Source organism: Lolium rigidum, chromosome 5 (assembly GCF_022539505.1).
Source record: "Lolium rigidum isolate FL_2022 chromosome 5, APGP_CSIRO_Lrig_0.1, whole genome shotgun sequence".
Classification (NCBI taxonomy): domain Eukaryota; kingdom Viridiplantae; phylum Streptophyta; class Magnoliopsida; order Poales; family Poaceae; genus Lolium; species Lolium rigidum.
Window position 1 is genome coordinate 2118972 of NC_061512.1, and position 20119 is coordinate 2139090.

The 20119-nt window shown below is 49.1% G+C and overlaps 1 protein-coding gene across 1 annotated transcript; it reads right to left on the reverse strand.

Annotated features, from left to right (window-relative positions):
- Positions 1–18986: 18986 nt before the first annotated feature.
- Positions 18987–19555, reverse strand: LOC124652026. The gene is made up of 2 exons (XM_047191051.1): positions 19417–19555; positions 18987–19282 (listed from the first exon to the last, which is right to left on the reverse strand). The coding sequence occupies exons 1-2, from the start codon at positions 19451–19453 to the stop codon at positions 18990–18992; spliced, it is 330 nt and encodes a 109-aa protein (XP_047047007.1). The 5' UTR covers positions 19454–19555; the 3' UTR covers positions 18987–18989.
- Between the last annotated feature and the right edge of the window lie 564 nt (positions 19556–20119).

Sequence of the window (20119 nt, forward strand, 5' to 3'; positions counted from 1 at the left end):
CCATGTAACTTGTATACTGTGTCCACAAACTTTTGTGCGACAGTCATAGCAGAGTAGGGGTGTGTAAGAGGTATGAAGTGGCCATACTTAGTGAATTTGTCAATGACAACTAGAATACAGTTGTAGGAGCCTGACTTGGGCAGTCCATCGATAAAGTCCATGCTAATGATGCTCCAGGCTTCGGTTGGGATGGGTAAAGGATCCAAAAGACCAGGTAAACGGACATGCTCTGACTTTGCTTGCTGACAAATTTGGCACTGCTGAACATACATTTTTATATGCTGCTTCATGTTCGGCCAGGCAAACAAAGCTTTGATTCGCCGGTAGGTTCCAAGAAAACCAGAATGCCCACCAACACCACCGGAATGCAAGGATAGAAGAATCGCTCGGTGTGCTTCACTATTGTTACCAATCCATACACGACCCTTGTACCTAATGAGGCCATTGCACAAAGCATATCCTTGTGAGTTAGGGCTGTGTAAGCTCAACTCCTGGAGAAGCAATTGAGCTTTTGCATCCTTGAGGTAGCCTCGCTACAATAATTTCCAACCATCGGGGACGAGCCAACGAAATGTTGTATAGCTCATTAGCAGACTGGATTGCGAGAGAGAGCATCAGCTGCAGTATTGTCCTTTCCTTTCCGTATACAAGCTTGTATTGTAACCCCATAAGTTTGACAAAGGCTTTCTGTTGCATGTCTCGTTGTGATCTTTTGATCAGCCAAGTGGACCAGATCGCGGTGATCTCAGTAACAATGGTGAAGGGTGCATGTTGCAAGTATCGGCGCCACTTGTCCACGACCAACAATATAGCTAGACACTCCTTTTCATAAGTGGAGAGGGTCTGAGCTATCTGTCCCAGGGCTTTGCTGAGATAAGCCACTGGATGGCCTGCCTGCATGAGAACTGCTCCTACTCCACGCTTAGATGCATCAGTTTCAATAATAAAAGGAATGGAAAAATTGGGCAACGCAAGAACTGGTGCTTCCAACATTTTCTGCTTTAACTGCTCAAAAGCTTGTTGCTCTGTTTGAGTCCAGCGAAACACTCGTGTCTTTTTTGAGCAAATCGATGCAGTGTACGGCCGATGAGACTATAGTGCTGAATGAATTTTCTCGTAGTAACCGGTAAGACCTAGAAATCCCCTTACTTGCTTGACATTAGTGGGAACTGGCCAATCTTGGACAACTTTGATTTTACTTGGGTCCGTGGCCACCCCTTCCTTGCTGATGATATGTCCCAAATACTCTAGTTGCTGCTGGGCAAACATACATTTGCTTCGTTTGATGGAGAGCTGGTTCTGCTGCAGTATGTGGAGAACTTGTCGCAGCTGAACTAAATGCTCACTCATAGATGGGCTGTATATGAGTATGTCATCCATGAACACGAGCACACACTTGCGCATGAGGTCAGCAAATAGGGAATTCATGGCATTTTGGAAAGTGGCCGTAGCATTTGTGAGCCCAAAGGGCATCACCTTAAATTCAAACAAGCCTTGATGAGTTTTGAATGCTGTTTTGTGTTGATCAGCCGGGTTGAGGCGGATCTGATGGTATCCAGACCTTAGATCCAACTTAGTGAACCATTGTGCTCCAGCAAGCTCATCCAGAAGCTCATCCACCACTGGCATAGGATACTTGTTTTTGATAGTAATGCTGTTGAGCGCTCGGAAATCAATGCAGAACCGCCAAGTTCCATCCTTCTTGCGGACCAACAAAACAGGAGAAGCAAATGGGCTCGAGCTTTCTTGAATAATGCCCCTTGCAATCATTTCCGCCACTTGTTTTTCAATTTCAGTTTTCTGATGAGGGGCATATCTATAAGGCTTGACGTTTACTGGTTTGGTGCCGGGTAACAGAGGAATATGATGGTCAAATTTGCGGTGAGGTGGTAGAGTTTTTGGATCATGAAAGAGCGTGTCATACTCCTGCAAGACTGCCTGAACCTCCTCCGGAATTTGCTGTTCGGCCTCCTCCTGTGTTTCCGCCAAATGCCGTAACTCCAGGATTTGACACACTTCCCCACCGTGAATTAGCCCATGCAAACTTGCTGCAGATATCGAGTGCAACTCGTCCATATTGTTTAGCACCCCACGGAGAGTGATTCTCTTGCCCTCATGTTTGAAACGCATTGTCTTCTTCTTCCAGCTTACCCACATCTTGCCATCATTTTGGCTCTCAAGCCAATCCATTCCTAAGATCACATCATATGAAGTGAGGGGCAGTACCTTCAGGTCGTTGACGAACCGATGGCCTTGTGTGTGCCAAGTGACTGCTCGGTAACATTGTTGTACAGAGCTAACTTTCCACCACCTGCTACGTGTACCTTGGCCGGAGAAATATCTTCAGCTTTGTATTGCGTACGTCCGACTAACTCGCCGACCGATGAATGTGCTCGAGCTCCCGCAGTCAATGAGAATGAGAGCAATGAACTTGCCAATTTGACCTTGCAAACGCATGCTGCGTTTGCTTGTTGTTCCCGACATAGCTTGCACTGAAATTTTCATCGTTTCTTCGATGTCTGAATTGTCAGTCTCAGATTCAGTGGCGTCAGTGTCCGTGTCCACTGGAGTGGGGTCGTCAATCTGCAGAGACTCCAATATTTCTTCGAGAACTTTAAGTTGCACTTGGTCAGGACATTTGTGTGTCGGCCCATACTTTCCACCACACTTGAAGCATTCACCCTTGGCCCTTCGTTGAGCTCGAAGAGAATCAAAGCGAGAGGGAGGTTGCTGTGGTTTAGCCTCACTCTTCTTGTCCTCTCGGAGGTGCCCCAAGGAGGCCAGGTGACGGAGCATGCTGTTTGAATTTGAATTTCATGGCCTCTTTTTGACTGAATTTGGTGCTTGCGAAATGAGAACATTGCCTCCTGCGTTTGAGCCATAGAATACGCCAGATTAACAGTTCCAGGATTATGTAATGTTATAGCTCTACGGATGTCAGACTTTAGTCCCAAAATGAACCGTCTAACAAAGAAGGTCTCATCATAAGCATGGTTGTAAAGCAGGATTTTATGCATGAGTTCCTCGAATTTATGAGCATAGTCGTCTACACTACCACTTTGCCTATGAGCAAAAAATATGTCCATGATTTTACCATATTTGTCTCTATTGAATTTACTGAAAACGCCTACACACAGAGCTGCCCAACTATCAATGCTATGCAACGCCTCATAGGTTTGAAGCCATAATGCAGCATTCCCTTTAAAATGCATGGTAGCAAAATCAACCCATAATTTGGACTCTATGTTATACAGTTTAAAATATTTTTCAGCACTCTTTTTCCACCATTTGGGGTTTTCCCCATCAAACTTAGGGAAGTCTGATTTGGGCAACCGAGAACCAAAATTGTTGCGACTATGGTGGTGTATATCCTTTGTGTATTCACTATCAGATATGTCATGCTCCTCTATATCGCTATCAAAAATTTCCTGATCATAGGTGACAGATCGCTCACCCTTTACCAGGGCGCGACTGGAGGTTTGATCCTCTCCAAGCACCAACACCCTGGGTTCGATGTGACGAGCGGCGCCCGCCGGGCTGTTCATGCGTCGAGAGCTTGGCCGCGGTTGCCTCCACGGATGTTACCCGCGTCGCCACACGCTCCATCGACCGGCGCAAATCAGCTCACCGAGCGATCCAGCGCCGTGTTGGCGGAGATCACCCGCTCAAGCGTCATCTCCATCTTCGACGCCGTCCTCGTGCCCTCCTCGCTGCGCGAGAGTCGGCTTCTCCAGGGAGGAGTTGATCTCGGAGATGCGCTCGGCGTTGACTTGTCCCGCCTCCGCTGTGGCCTTGTTGGCCGCCGCCGCGGCCGCCAGCAGGTTGCGGAGATCCGCCATGGACACCTCCGCCATCTCGACTCGCTGCGTGAGAGTGGGGCGACCGGATCTCGCCGTCGCGCCTGGCTATCCTCCCGTCGAACCGATCTAGGGTACACCAGCGGTGTTTTGCGCGAATCTGTTATCACCAGATTTTAGACGAATCCAGAGGTGGGCCGGGCTTGTGCTGATTACCTGTGAAAGGATTCTAAGGCGGCCTGGCACGAAGGGTCTTGGGCTGAATTGCCCGTGTATCTTTACTTAGTAGTTTATTATAAGAGATAGAATCTGAGTCGTGCACGGTTTAGTGCATGCCCACATTAGAAAGTCCCCTGGACTATAAATATGTACCTAGGGTTTATGGAATAAACAACAACTCACGTTCAACCCCAAAAACAAACCAATCTCGGCGCATCGCCAACTCCTTCGTCTCGAGGGTTTCTATCAGTAGCGACATGCTGCCTAGATCGCATCTTGCGATCTAGGCAGCACAAGCCCCACGTTGTTCATGCGTTGCTCGTACTGAAGCGCTTTTGATGGCGAGCAACGTAGTTATCATTAGATGTGTTAGGGTTAGCAGTGTTCTTCGTTTAAGCATGCTTACGTAGTGCAACCCTTGCATATCTAGCCGTCCTCACGCCTATCCCAGGTGTGGGGGCGGCACCCGCTTGATCATTATTTAGTAGATCTGATCCGTTACGATTGCTCCTTGTTCTACAAGGATTAGTTTAATATCCGCAATAGTTTGGCCTTACAAAGGGGGAGGATCCCTGTGGCACGTAGGGTGGCGTTCGCAAGTCCTAAACGGGATGTTCCTAGGATCAACTTCATGTTGGTTTTTTGGCCTTGTTTAGGATCGGCTTACGAGCACCGTGCGTGGCCATCCTGGCCCAACCCTGGAGTAGGATGATCCGATTATGTGGTGAAAACCCTAAATCGTCGTAGATCTCATTAGCTTCATCTTGATCAAGCAGGACCACCAAGTATTCGTACACCCCGTACGGATCATGGGTGGATCGGCTCTTTGAGCCGATTCACAGATAACCCGAGAGCCGATCGAGGCTCGTATTTAACGTTTACATGTATGCCCTCGCAGAAACTAAGCGAGGCAATATCATCACCTTCCCGACCAGGTATAGGTCAGGTGGCACGCCCTTGCACTTCGCAACGCCGCGTGTGACCGAAGAGCATTGCGGGCCGTCGCCGGAGGGGTCTCAGCCGACCGCAGCTCTAGGCTCCCCCGGCTCTACAAGTGTTGACAAGGCCGCCGCCCGCCGGTGGGTTTTGGCGAGTCAACACATTCTCGGCACGCCCGGTGGGACAATCGTCTACATCAACCACATCGCCATCTACATCCGAGATGGCGGACGCGCACGCCGATCACCTACGAGGATCCGCCCGACGACCTCAAGAAGCAATACAATGAGATCAAGGCTACCCTCGAAGCCGACCTCATCGGCTCTTTCGCAGAACCCGTTCGGTGGCATCGATGGAAGGGGTTCTCACCGAAGGTGCACTCGATGGGATAGACCTTTCTTCCCCGTCGGAGGAACGCACCAGGGGTCTGCGGCAAGAGATCAACTACCTGGTGGCTCACTCGCTACACCGCCACTCCGAGAACTTGGTTAACGTGCTGGAGCGTGTCGCTCTGCGCGTGATCCAGGAGATCATGAGCCACCGCACTCGCCGTCAGGACCAGCTCTCGGGACGCATCAAGGAGAATTGCCATTCCAGGCCTCGCCCACCGCTGCCATTTGCGTTGGCAGCACCTCGCTGAAGTGCCGACTACACCGCATTCCTCGTCTGCAGCACTGGTGGCGACCCCGGTGACTACCGGTTCTTAATGGAGGCGCCTAAGGAGATCCCTCATGGGTACGCATGCATGTATGTGCCGGATTGTGGTGACCGGGCACTCACAAACCAGGCCACAACATCGGGGACTCCGGCGAAGACAGGAGGAACGTCGGCGGCAGAGCGTACGTGGCTAACTAAATACGCCACACCGACGAAACTCCCGAGCCCAGCTCCCGCAGCTGGCTCGAGCCGGAAAAGCAAACGTGGCAGGCCAAGTACGCCACCCCGGCGAATCTTCGCAGTGCAACTCCTACGGCCAGCACGGCGGATCAGATCGGCACCATACCGAGAGACCAGTTCGGCATGATGCCGAAAAGAAGGGCGGTCGGCTATTCCAAGCCGTACCTCGACGATTACGAGATGATCCCGCTGCCACCAAAATATCGGCTCCTCGACTTCTCCAAATTCGGTGGATCGGATGGCTCCAGCTCCATCGAGCACGTCAGCCCGATATTTGGCTCAACTAGGACCGGCTTCGGTGTCGGATCAGCTGCGCGTGAGGCTCTTTTCACGGCTCCTCACGGGATCGGCTTTTGGATGGTACACCTCTCTACCAGCCGAACTCCATCCAGGTCTTGGAAGCAATTGGAAGAACAGCTCCATATGCAATACCATTCGAAGCTTCCGAGTCCGGCATTGCCGATCTAGCACAATTACGTCGAAGCGCGGGGAAACGGTGACGGAATACATCCAGCGCTTCAGAATCTTAGGAACCGATGTTATTCGGTTCGTATAACCGAAAAGGAAGTGAGCCGAGTTGGCGATAGCAGTGCCTTGCAACACAGCTCAAGGACATGGCCTCCCAAGCAGATTATCCCTCACTGGCGCACATGGTTCAAAAACTATCGGCATATGAACAGCGCCACCCCGACCTGTACCAAGACAAGTTCAAGCGTGCAGTAGTCATGGTCGATACGGAGGAGGATGAAGTGCCTGCGGGAGGCCAAGAGATAGCAGTGGCCGAGCGGACTCGAGGAGGAACCCCGTGGCCTGCAAATGGGTAAAGCCACCAGGGCCGCCTGAGGGATTTGATTTTGACGTGACCAAGACCGAACAAATCTTCGACCTCCCGCTCAAGGAGAAACAGTTGACGGTTCCCGAAGGTCTCAAGTTCCCCACGGCGAAAGAGCTAAACGGAAAGCCGTACCGCAAATTCCACAACTCGCTTTCCCATGCCACCAACGACCGCCGGTGTGGCGTCGGCACATCCAAGCGGCGATAGAGAAGGGGCGGCTAATTTTCAACCAGACACGCCATGAAGGTCGACACCCAACCCTTCCCCGCTCGTTAACATGGTAGGAATCACCTACCCCGAGCGGTTGCCAGCCAGGCCCCTCGTTCAGCATCAACATGGTAGGGCCTGGAAACCACTCTGGCAAAGATGGAGATGAGGGCAGCTGCTCTCACAGCAAGGATACAGATGAGGCCGCCCCATGCGATCGGCTCCGTCATGATGGCAAGCGCTACGTCACAGAGGGAGAGGTGAAGAATATAAGATATCGCCGACCCTCTCTGATCACCTCCTCAACAAATATGTTAATCAGTATGGTCAACGCCGGCGACCCTATTACAGTGATAGAGGAAATCGTTTGGCTAGAGAAGCCAGAAGATATCGTCGGCAGGATCACGATGAGGAGGAGCATGAGCGCTATGCCACGGAAGCATCAAGGGAGCAAGACGACAACGCCAGGCATTGGGACTGCCCCTTCTTCGGACACTCGCTGGGATTCGAGAATGAGCCGATTGCCCACAATCGGCAATTGCCCGAATGCAATCAGAAAAAGAAGGAGGCAGCCAACGTGTCCGTGTTCGAGCGCTTAGGGCCTCTCCCACCACAAAGCAAATGCGCCGAGTCACCTCGTTGGGCAGATCTTGAAGATTCGGAAGACGAGGGAGAAGTGGAAGAAGACAGTACCACCGGCCAAGGTGGTGCCCCGACGGACTCAGCCGTTCCCGAAGCGCAGTGGTTCAGCGATTGCGCGCCTGGAGGAAGCCGAAAGGTTGTACCTGCATACGCTAAGAAAGGCACGGCCCGATCCGGGCCGCAAAGGTTCAGCGAACCCTGGATGAAGAGGGTCGTCCACGGAAAATGGAGTGGCGCCCTAAACGAGAGGAAAGCCGATGATGAGACATCGGCCGGCACAAACATGGTACTCGTCTTGCCGACGAGCGTAGCGCTCCACGACTCTACGGAGCACACAAGGTGGATGACAACGGCGCATCAAGTCGGAGGTTGGGTTGGTTTCATCCAGCTCGACCAAGTAGCAAGACCAAACCAATGGGCAAACCAGAGAGGCTGATCCTTGTGATCGGCCCCGAAAAATTTACGAAGGGAACTTACAAAACCTTCAACGAACAAGCAACGTGGAGGCCGATTCCAACAATCGGCCAAAATTGTCCTCACCTACCTCTCGCTCGGGTTCAACATGTTATCCAACGCAGCCGATACCATCAATTTTCTTGACGAGATCGGCTCGAGGGCGCCTGAGTATATGGAAATATGAGGGTATACAACAGAAGCATCTCATCTTTTGTTGACGGGTATTGAGATATGGGGGCCGATGCACAGTGTCGGCCGTAAAAAAAAAAATTTCGAAAAGTGAAAATTTTCAAGGCACGGCCGATGCAGCAGACATCGACTTCGGAATCAAGAAACATGCCGATGCGTAGCCATCGACTCTAGTTGTGTGAGGATTATCCAATCGGTGGGGTTAGTACAAGCTGGAACGGAAGATTATCGGCTGTCGAGGAAGAAAGAGGATCGGTCGTGGCACATTCTCGCCTCGAGTAAGAACTCGGGGGCAGCTCACCTTGAAGGCTTTCCGCTCAGAGAGGCCGATTTGTGTTCAAATCGGCTGACGCTACATAAGGAATTTCCCCACACACGATCAGGCCCAGGTCTACACAATTCATGCGCGTATCCTCGTCTCTGTTTTGCGTTGGCCGAGACTCGGGGGGCAACAAGCCTGGAAGATGCCTTGTTCTTGGGAGCCGATCAGGATTACCTCGGCCGCGGCCGCATCATGGCCGTCTCGGGCAGGAACCGGAAGGAAAAGCCGACGCCTAGTACAGGGCTTGGACCGTGTCGTTGCCGCAAGAAAGGAAAGAAGTCCGACGCGTTGTCGTCGGTCTTAGCATGGCAAACGGAGGGAATGAAATTGGAGCAATTAAAGGATAAATGGAAAGAACAATTTCATTAATTCCAAGGAGCGGCTTTACAAGAAAGAGCCGATGGCTCTCAAAAGAGGGGTCTGGTGCCTAGTGCACTGCTACTACTAGTCCTATACTACTAGTCGTCGCTGTCCTCGTCATCGCCGCCGTCGACGTCATCGGCGCTGCTCCCAGGGAGCTCTTCGTCGCTGCTGCCCCAGCCCTTGGCCGGGGCCTCTTCCTCCTCGTCATCATCATCATCCTCGCTGTCCGCCCAGGAGCGGAAGCGCTTGGTCGGCGGGTACCCGATGGAGGAGGAAGAGTCGTCCTCCTCCTCTTCCTCTTCGTCATCATCCTCGTCCTCGCCGTCCGCCCACATGCGGGGCGCTTCTTCGGCGGGAGCCGGGCGGAAGGAGAGGCTTTGGCCTTCGCTGCTTCTCCTTCTTTTTTCTCCTTGTCGGAGGAGAAGGGATTCACTGCGGGGTGGAGACTGCCTTCGGTCTTCTTCTTCGGCGAAGATTGGGGGAAGAGTTTGGAGAAAGAAGAGGAAGAGGAAGACATTGCTACAGGAAGAGGGGGTTTTTTTGGTGCCGATAGCAGGGATGGAATAGAGGATATGAGAGAGAGCTAACCAGTCGGCGCGGTTAAATAATGATGAATCTGGCGAAGGATTAATGCCATTACAACTTCCAAGGGATCGATGCTAAAGCTGTCAGGATTTTTAGAGAAGCCGAGAAGACGAGGCATAATGATGACGGATGTCTGTAACGGCTCTACTCGCTACGACGTGACCTCTCGAAGGGAAAGCATAATGATTTTGGAAATGTTATTTCCAAAACCAGGGGGCATGTGTTATCACCAGATTTTAGACGAATCCAGAGGTGGGCCGGGCTTGTGCTGATTACCCGTGAAAGGATTCTAAGGCGGCCCGGCACGAAGGGTCTTGGGCTGAATTGCCCGTGTATCTTTACTTAGTAGTTTATTATAAGAGATAGAATCTGAGTCGTGCACGGTTTAGTGCATGCCCACATTAGAAAGTCCCCCTGGACTATAAATATGTACCTAGGGTTTATGGAATAAACAACAACTCACGTTCAACCCCAAAAACAAACCAATCTCGGCGCATCGCCAACTCCTTCGTCTCGAGGGTTTCTATCGGGTAAGCGACATGTCTGCCTAGATCGCATCTTGCGATCTAGGCAGCACAAGCCCCACGTTGTTCATGCGTTGCTCGTACTCGAAGCGCTTTTGATGGCGAGCAACGTAGTTATCATTAGATGTGTTAGGGTTAGCATTGTTCTTCGTTTAAGCATGCTTACGTAGTGCAACCCTTGCATATCTAGCCGTCCTCACGCCTATCCCAGGTGTGGGGCGGCACCCCGCTTGATCATTATTTAGTAGATCCGATCCGTTACGATTGCTCCTTGTTCTACAAGGATTAGTTTAATATCTCGCAATAGTTTGGCCTTACAAAGGGGGAGGATCCCGTGGCACGTAGGGTGGCGTTCGCAAGTCCTAAACGGGATGTTCCTAGGATCAACTTCATGTTGGTTTTTTGGCCTTGTTTAGGATCGGCTTACGAGCACCGTGCGTGGCCATCCGGCCCAACCCGGAGTAGGATGATCCGATTATGTGGTGAAAACCCTAAATCGTCGTAGATCTCATTAGCTTCATCTTGATCAAGCGAGACCACCAAGTATTCGTACACCCCGTACGGATCATGGGTGGATCGGCTCTTTGAGCCGATTCACGAGATAACCCGAGAGCCGATCGAGGCTCGTATTTAACGTTTACATGTATGCCCTGCAGAAACTAAGCGAGGCAATATCATCACCTTCCCCGACCGGTATAGGTCGGGTGGCACGCCCTTGCACTTCGCAACGCCGCGTGTGACCAGAAGAGCATTGCGGGCCGTCGCTCGGAGGGGTCTCAGCCAGCCGCAGCTCTAGGCTCCCCCCGGCTCTACAGTGTTGACAAGGCCGCTGCCCGCCGGTGGGTTTTGGCAGTCAACAGAATCCGAGGTGGATCCGCACCCTTCGACAGGATTTACCGACGGAAATCAGCGATTTCGCGACTGGGAAGACGAATTCCGGGATCGAAACGACCTCTGATACCACATGTTAGGGTACTAGATCATATCCTCGCGTCACGCACAGGTACTAGATCATAGTATCGAGTTATCTGGATGAATCCGAGACAGGAGGAAGAGAAGAGAGATACAGACGGAGGGGATGAGCAACGCTCACTACAATCATCAACGATGCGGATTCCCTTTCCTAACGCCTATTTGTCTCGTGCCGTGACCTCGGAGTTGTTGGGCTGGGCCTTCTCGGTGACGGGCCGTGCTTGGCGGGCTAAGGCCCGTCTTTGGTCGCGTCGACGGCGCCTGGTCTTGATGGGTGGTGTCGTAGCAGGGACTCTAATCAGAGAATTGTTTGTGGTAGTAGTACATCGGGAGAGATTTAGAGAGAGGGCATGAAAGAGATTTGGAAGACCAGGGTACACATGATGGCAGGAACCAGAGTTGAGATGATTTAGTTATCTGCCCGTAATATATTTTGAGCTGTTAGTTTGAACAGTCCATGGCTATTCTCCAGCTCCAGAGCAGGGTAGTTAGTGGCTCGAATCGACTGGTTTCTCTAGACGTTCTCCTGCCGCCCCGCCATCTAGTCCTGCGCGGGTTCATGTATCGTCGTCGACGAGTCTGGAGGCTCCAGTCCAGATAACAATAATTATGTACAGTATCAGCTAAGGCAGAACAGCTAGTTATAGCAATTAGCTACAATTCCAGGAGCAGCAGCCAAATACACACGTCTAGCATCCGCAGCCAAACATTAATCCAAAGCCAAAATCAGGCACGCCGTGCTTCCTGAAGGCGCCCCCTTGCTCCAGCGTGGCTAGACTCGCGCACGTGCACAACAATGAATCGAATGTGATCTTCCTCGGCCTCATCCCACCTGCACCGCGCAGGCCGCAGATGCTACAAGAGCTCGCGCGTATTTCATGGAGCAGCCCCCTCCCCGGACGATATCGCGGTCGATCTGTAAGGCCAACAGATGCGGAAGGCCAACAACAGCAATGGGCGAGGAACATGGAAGAGAAAAACTCGCTGCGCGGTTGACCCAGCTTCATCCATCCCGCCGCCGCGGGCGTCCTCGACAACCTTCGCTTCGCCATGACCAGCGTCTCTGCACGCCGAGGCCTGCCTCTTCCCGCCATGTCTCGACCGTCTCAGTGTGCTAGCTGATTCTGCCTCGGATTTCATCCCGGGATCTCACGGGATTTCGAGCGGAGGAGGCAGATCCATCAGAGTCGCCGGATCTCATGCCGGGATGCACGGGATTTCGAGCGGAGGAGGCAGATCCATGGTCGCTCTCTAGACGGGAGAAGGGGATTATCCGGTGAGAGGAGAAAAATAATACTCCAACCGGTATCATGGCATTTTGGTGTATTATGCGATTTGGTGGGAGGGTAAATCGGTCCAATAAAAAGTTGGACGAAAATTTTGGCAGAAACCTTAGGTCCTTTATTATTATGTATAGATTGAGGGTGAGACTAGGTAGCATCGTGAGACTATCAGATGAGCAGCACCGGTGGCTAGAGCAAGCACAATGAGCACCCGAAGCGCCATGGTAGTGCACGCTAGCAAGTGGCGTGGCGAGGTTGTGACAGGTTAGAGCTGAGCGGCGCATCAATCAGTGCGACTCATGGAGAAACAGATTGTCGTCCTACGAAATTCCACCATCAATGGATCAATCACTGTAACCTAGAAGGATCAAGGCCATGGTCACCCTTTGATACTCATTGCAAACGGCACATTATATCAGACTCTGAGCCATGGCTGAATTAATGGAGTAATTTGGATGGCAATATTAATGGATAAATTAACGGGAGTAAACAACTCAATAGATTTATATGGTTTCTTATGTTCCTCTGGTCGTGTACAAACGGACTACTGAGTTGTACAACTGATTCCTGCGTTCAATCGAGATGGTTTCGCCGCGTGCTGGCAACAACTGATTCTCTCAGCCAATGGTGGGAAGCCCAAGCTAAGTCAATGAATAAGAAGGATGAATGAACAAGAAGGATCAACGAAGACTGAACTGTATCGCTGGTTTGGTGGTCTCTACGGAATGAATGCAATGCCAGGATTTTCAACAAAAAGGCCAAGTCCCCAGTTGCTACTTTCAACTACATCGCTTAACTTGCTTCTAAGTGGGCACTACCTGGCCTCTCCCTTTGCCAAGGCTTGGCTCACAGACCAAGAGAGCTGGATTAGTTCCCCAGTTTTTGTTTTTATGGGTCCTGGCCAAAGGCTAAACTTGATGTTGTTTTTGCTAGTTTTACTTTACCATTTCTTTGGCCTTTCTCTTCATGAGAAAGCATGTTGATATAACATACATTTTCTCCTATCTATTACCAGTGAAAGCAGTGCCGACTGCCTTTCGTCAAAAACTACATATAGCAGAAATTACTTAAAACAACCTACACCGGGTGTGAAAACTATGGGAGGGTGGTACATTGTATAGCTCAGTGCATATTAGCTGGTGCTAATATATCATGACAAAAAAAAAGGGATTTCATTGTAACCGACAAGCTAAGAGAGCAATAGTTGTCAGCATAATAAATAATCTAAGATGCACATCAGGGATGAACATATTATATCCGGAGTAGTGTTTAGCACCATGCATAGCATAACCAATAACCATGATAATTTCAGTCAGAGCACGCAATGGACGGTCATGCCTTGAACGTCATAGAGCTGGGACTTGTGCTTGACCATCTCAAGCTCACCGCTGCCGCGACGCACAACTTCAACGCCTGTCAACAGAGTAACCTCGCCGTACTCAATATCCACCTGCTCTTCTTCCGAAGAAAAGCCGTATGTAATGGTCGTGTGCTTGACATCCTTGCGGTTGTGGAAGGTGGTAGCGATGCAGAACCTGCCCGAGCCCAGGTTCACTAGGTGCTGATTCTGAGGCAGCAAGTTGTCTAGCAGAGCGTCGTCAAGATAATCCCAGGCGTGCTGCACCACCGGCGGCCAAGGCGAGGTGAGGTCAAAAGCACACAGCCGGTTGCCGCCAGTGTCCTCGTCCTCGAGGCCAAACCAGAGGCCGAGCTCGGGTATATACTCCGCCGCGCCATGGAAGGGCAGCGCCCAGCCGCCAGCCCGCCTCCACTCGCACTTCACCGTGTCGAAGGCGTAGGCGCCACCGTCATCGGACGAAATGCATATTGTCGTCTCGTCAACCACGGCCGCTGCAGAAGGACACCTGTAAGGTTTAACCTGCGGTGGGGGCGGCAGAGGATTCCAGGACCACCACCGTCTGACCCCAACTGTTGGAGCCCCCGCCCTGCAGTAGTTGAAGACTTCGAACGAGCCGCCGCTCTCTTCTCTGGCCATGACATAGAGCTGGTAGTGTCCGTCGCCACGGGTCATGGGCAGGGCGATGGAGTCGCTTGGCTTGGAGAATTTCGCTTGGGGCATGGCGATGACAGACTTCAAGGCGACGTCGTAGACCGTGGTCAGGCCGAAAGGGCCGATGAACATGACACATCCCTCTCCCTGCCCTCTCAGCAGAGAGAAGAAATGCATGGGAGTTATGCCAGCTAGGTTGGGCGGCAGCGCGAAGTTGATGCCTGGCCTGAGCAGACGATTGCACCTTGAGATCGTTGATAAACATTCCTTCTTTTTCTCGTGTGCGTCTGCCGGCTGTGATTTGTCGAAAAGATGGGGAAAGATGCGTAGGCGGCGCATCGAATACAGTCTGCTGCGCTGATCGTGCATTATCAGGTTCACAAACTGACGATACATCGCCCTCGCCAAATTAACCCAGCCACTAGTAAAATATCACCTGACCATCAAGGGAAAGGAGTAGTATTGGTGTGGCTGAGACCAAAATATCAGAATTACTCTCAACAGGAACAACAAAAGGCCATACTTGAAGGCTGAAGCTACAAAATCAAATTCCAAGTCTTGCGATACCGTCAAAGAAGTGAACCACACTTACAAAGGAAACAGGGTGCGGGAAGAGAAGCTTGAAGCCTTCGGATGAACACCACGAGCGCGCTGCAGCAGGGTGTGTGAAGGAACCAGCGATAATTGGTTGGACAAAGGCGGCGGCGGAGGGAGAAGCGGCGAGATGGGTACCCTTTTTTTTTAGGGTGAGATGGGTACCCAGATGTGAGGAAACGACGCATCGTTTCTCTAAAGGACTTGGTCGATGGGCTTGGCCCATTATCACTGCGATGGCTGGTCGTCGTTCCTTCCTGCTTTTTTTCGGTTTTGCTGTCTCAGCTGAAATTTTGTTAAGTTTACAAAAAAGTGCTTTGAGTTGCACTTTCCGCGTGCTGCTATGCATACATACCTACTATATGTCATATGGCATACGTGTATTTCCGGTCGGCCGGCATGTGCATTTTTGAATCTCGTTCCCTTTTCCTCTATCTATGGTTTCCTTGGTTGACCTTTTTTCCTTTCACTTTTTCGCATAATTTGTTCTATTTCTATTTTCTATTTTTCTTACATTAAGTAACAAATCTGTATTCTTTACTCTTTATAGCTTTTTATTTCTTTTAATTTTAATTTTTCTTTCTTCTTTTTGTGTTTTTCCTTTCTCACTTGCAAGTTGTTATTGTTGCTTTTAATAAAATTTTTGTACTTTTTAAGTAAAGATATGTTTTTTAGCTAGCTACTTTTGGTTGGATCACGGTACGTGCGGGACTCCTAGGAGAAGCGATCGGGAGGCAGGTGAAAAAATCCATCTAGGGTTCCGTTCCCTCGTCGGCGACGCTGCTCGTCCGCTCCGCCTCCGGTGGCCTTAGGGCCTTGGAGGTGTGCCAGACCACGGTCTCTCGCCGGCGGGAGAGTTTCCGTTCTTTGTTTGGTTATTTTCAGTGTCTTCTTTAGGATGGTGAGGTGGCGGCTCCATCTTGATGTCAGAATAAGGTCCTCCTCGCTCTGGTGATGCGGCTAGCATCGGCGGAGGGCGCGTGGAGTCATGTGTCCGGCGGATCTCGCGGGATCCGATCGTTTTTCGTGTTCGTTGGTGTGGTTTTAGGTTAGTCTCTTCCGATCTACAGTTGTCATCTTTGGCGACGATTGTTGCTCTGGTGCACTGGTCCTTTGGGACCTTAGCACGAAGACTTCCCGCTTGTCTACTACAACAAGTTCTACTACGACAAGCTTTGCCCGACTCCGGTGATGGAGGGGCGAGGACAGCGGCGCGCCTTCGGCTCACGTCAGTGTTTGTAGTCGTCGCTAGGTGGTCGAAAGACCTACTTGTAATTTTTATTACTTTTGAGTCAGTTTGTACTGCTATTGATGATTATTAATAGATCAGTGGAATTTTCGCAAAAAAAGTAAAGATATATTTTCATGTTTCCTTTTATTATTTCATTTTTCCTTCATTTTAGTTTCTTATGTTTCTTTATACAACGCATGGGCTTCTTCTCATATGTCTTCAAGTTGTTTCGCACTATAAATGGTTTTGTCTCTACAACCTACGGTCTTGCTTCGCATATGTCTTCAAGTTCTTCCGCATTACTAATTGTTTTATTCTCCTAAACTTATAGTGTTGTTCCTCCTTGTAAAAGGATTTGTTCCCCACACCATACGGGATTGTTCCTTTATATGCCTCAAGTTGTTATTATAAATGTTTTTGTTCCTCAAAATACATGGGGTTGTTCCTCATATGCTCCAAGTTGTTCCGCATTACAAATGGTTTTGTTCCCCTCAAGCTAGCTAATGGGTTGTTCCTCATATGCCTTTAAAGTTGTTTCTCACTGCACATGGATTTCTTCCATTCAGCCTCTGTGGTTGTTCCTCATATGGCTCCTACTTTCTCCTCACAACATATAGGTTTGTTCCACTCAACCAATTAAGTTCTTTCTCGCATGCTCTATATTCCTCATTACAAATGGTTTTGTTCCACACAACCTTTGGGGTTGTTCCATGTATGCCTCTAAGTTGACCCATTACAAATGGTTTGGTTCCACATAAACTTTGGGGTTTATCCTTATATGTCTCTAGGTGGTTTACAAATAGTTTTGTTCCCCACAACCTTTGGGGTTGTTCCTTATTTCTCTCTAGATTTTCCCCATTATAAATGGATTTGTTCCCCGCAACCTTTGGGGTTGTTCCTTACATGTCTATAAGTTGTTCCCCTGTTATAAATGGATTCATTCCTGCCAACCTTTGATGTTATTTCTTATATCTCTCTAAGTTGTTTCCCATCATAGAAGCTTTTTTTGCACGCCCTTTGGGGTTGTTCCTTATATTTCTCTAAGTTCTTCCCCCGTTATAGATGGATTTGTTCTCCACAACCTTTGGGGATGTTCCTTATATATCTCTAAGTTGTTTTCCATTACAAATGTTTTTGTTCCGCACGACCTTTAGGTTCCTTATATGTCTATAAGTTTTTCCCCTGGATTTTGTTCACCATAACCTTTGGAGTTGTTCCTTATATGTCTCTAAGTTGTTCCCCGTTACAAATGCTTTTGTTCCGCACGACCTTTGGGGTTGTTCCTTATATGATTTGTTCCCCACGAACTTTGGGTTGTTCCTTAAATCTCTTTAAGGTGTTCCCCATTACAAATGCTTTTGTTCCGCACGACCTTTGGTGTTGTTCTTTATATTTATCTAAGTTGTTCCCTGCTATAAATGGATTTGTTCCCCACAAACTTTGTGGTGGTTTCTTATATCACTCTAAGTTGTTCCACATTACAAATAGTTTTGTTCCACACAAACTTTGGGGTTGTCCCCTTATATGTCTCTAGGTTGTTCCCCCATTGCAAATGGTTTTGTTCACAATCGATCGTTCCTGATATGCCTCAAAGTCGTTCATGACTACAAATGGATCTCGTGGGATCCAGTCGATTTTCGTGTTCGTTGGTGTAGTTTGAGGTCTTCCTCTTCCGATCTACGAGTTTCATCTTTGGTGATGGTTGCCGCTCTGGTGCGCTGGTCCTTTGGGGTCTTAGCACGACGACTTCCTGTTTGTCTACTACAACAAGCTACTAGGACAAGCTTTGCCTAGCTCCGGTGATGGAGGGTGAGGACGGCGGCGCGCCTTCGGCTCGCGCTGGTGTAAGTAGTCGTCGCTAGGTGGTCGATGGACCTATTTGTAATCTTTATTACTTTCTAGGTTTTTGGACTGCTACAAATGATTATCAATAGATCGGTGGACTTTTCGAAAAAAATGTGAACCCCAAGAAAGCACAACCAGCTACCACAAGCCTCCCCTTACGTATATTGAGCAACAAAAAGAACCAGTAATTAATGAGCATGCACAACACTCAGAAACTCAATTCGGCTCCCGGGTGCGTATGATCCCTCTACCATAAAAACATATTTCCAAGTGTTAAAAAAATTTGACAAAAAAATTTACATGTACATCTCCATAACATATGTGTATTCGTCAAGTTTCACGAAAAAATAATATTTTTTGTAGTCTAAGCGAAAAAGAGAAAATTTATCTTGTGACAAGTCTTTGTTTCAGCACCGAATTTTGTCTTTTTTACACACGCCACATGACATGTCGATTTTTCATGAAACGACTTTGTGAGCGCGTAGCACATTAATATATACGTGCGAAATTTTAGTTTCAATTTTTTTAACATTTTAAAATATGTCTAACATGTATTTCAAGATAAAGGAAGCATACGCTCCCATGTGCCAAAACATCACTCCCCACAACACTATGAATCTTTCGATGAAAGGAAATATACTAACATCAAGATGATAGCAAATACATGCGGTATGCCGGTCAGGGACGGAGACAAGGGGGGACGAGGGGGGGCTGAGCCCCCCCTATGGTTTGGATTTTATGAAGAATACTGCTCACTAGAACTGTAATTTCTTGCTGATTTAGCTTACTCTGCCCCCCTCATGAAGTTTATAACATTATTTTGCCCCCCTCAAGGTTGAAAGCTGGCTCCGTCCCTGATGCCGGTATTTGTAACAACTAAATATCGAGAGCCAATCCAGACATACAAAGGATGCGCAGAGCGTCGAATTATTAAAATGAAAAGAAATAGAACGTAGAACCCAAGATCAAAGGCAGGCAGCAACAAGCAACGACGTCAACCACAATCCAAGGCAACACACGGCCAACTAGAAAGTTTATTTACCCGCAAAAAGAACTAGAAAGTTTATTTGCCTATATGCTAATGTGTGGCTGCTGCACGCAGGTGCATCCTGTAGTGCCTCCACAGGTGGGTTGTGCCATCGTCCTTGCTATGAGCTTTCAGCATCCCGTCGCACCGCGGGCAGGCAGCATACACGTCTCGAGGATCATTTTTCTTGTGCATCTTGGCGAAGTGATTCCAAACTGCTGACCTGCTTCGCGTCGGTTGCCGTCCTGCGCCTGGTGGTGGCAGTGCCTCCTCGTTGATGCACTCGCCGAGCGGAGTGGCGTTCAACTGATCCCCACGGATAGCGGATAACTGCAGATCACAATCTAATAAGAGGGAAAAGCAGTTTTCGTTATATATGTAGTTGGATCCTAGCTAAAAATATTTAATAATGTCTCCAACACTGAGAAAATGATTTCTATGCAGCACTATCTTCAGAGTTCAGAGATCTCCAACTTACATATGGGATGGTCTCCAGGGTTGAAAGTAATCAACATGTTATCGACATCTTGGAAAAATGAGTCCGAGTATTCTTGCACCTGCCCTAGGATTGTTTCAGTGGATGAACTTGTGGCCGGATGGAGAGGCGTCTGGTAACGGAGCTGGCCTGTGTACATACGCAGGTATCATCGGAACGAACAGTTAGATTTGGGTCAAGAAACTCCATTTGTTACAAGGCTAGAATTTCTGTTCAGATTCACAAGAAAGAGGAAGTGACCTTACCCTCATCTTTCAGTTGGAAAACCTTGCAGAAAATCAGTTCTTCCTGCAGACAAACATGCAAATTAAGGACAAGCAGTAGTAAGCAACAACGACCAATTCAACCGCCGCCCTACCCGAACAAAAAGTAGTGACCATTTAAATATGCACATAAATATTATGTTGAGTTTCTTAACTGAGCTACGCATTTGAAATAGTATAACTTTTCTATGCATACACACAACTGCACGGATGCACATCATGGTTGGAGGTTCATTGACTCAATGCCTTCCACTTACGATTCAAAGAATTGTACATATTTTCTCTACGGAGCTTGACTGGTTTGCTCGTATAATCGAGAACCATACGAAACTTTAATCGCACATTTTGTATGCAACTTATAAAACTCACCACTTCTTACCACATCTAATATATTCTAGTGGTTCGAAATGCTGAGTTTCTAG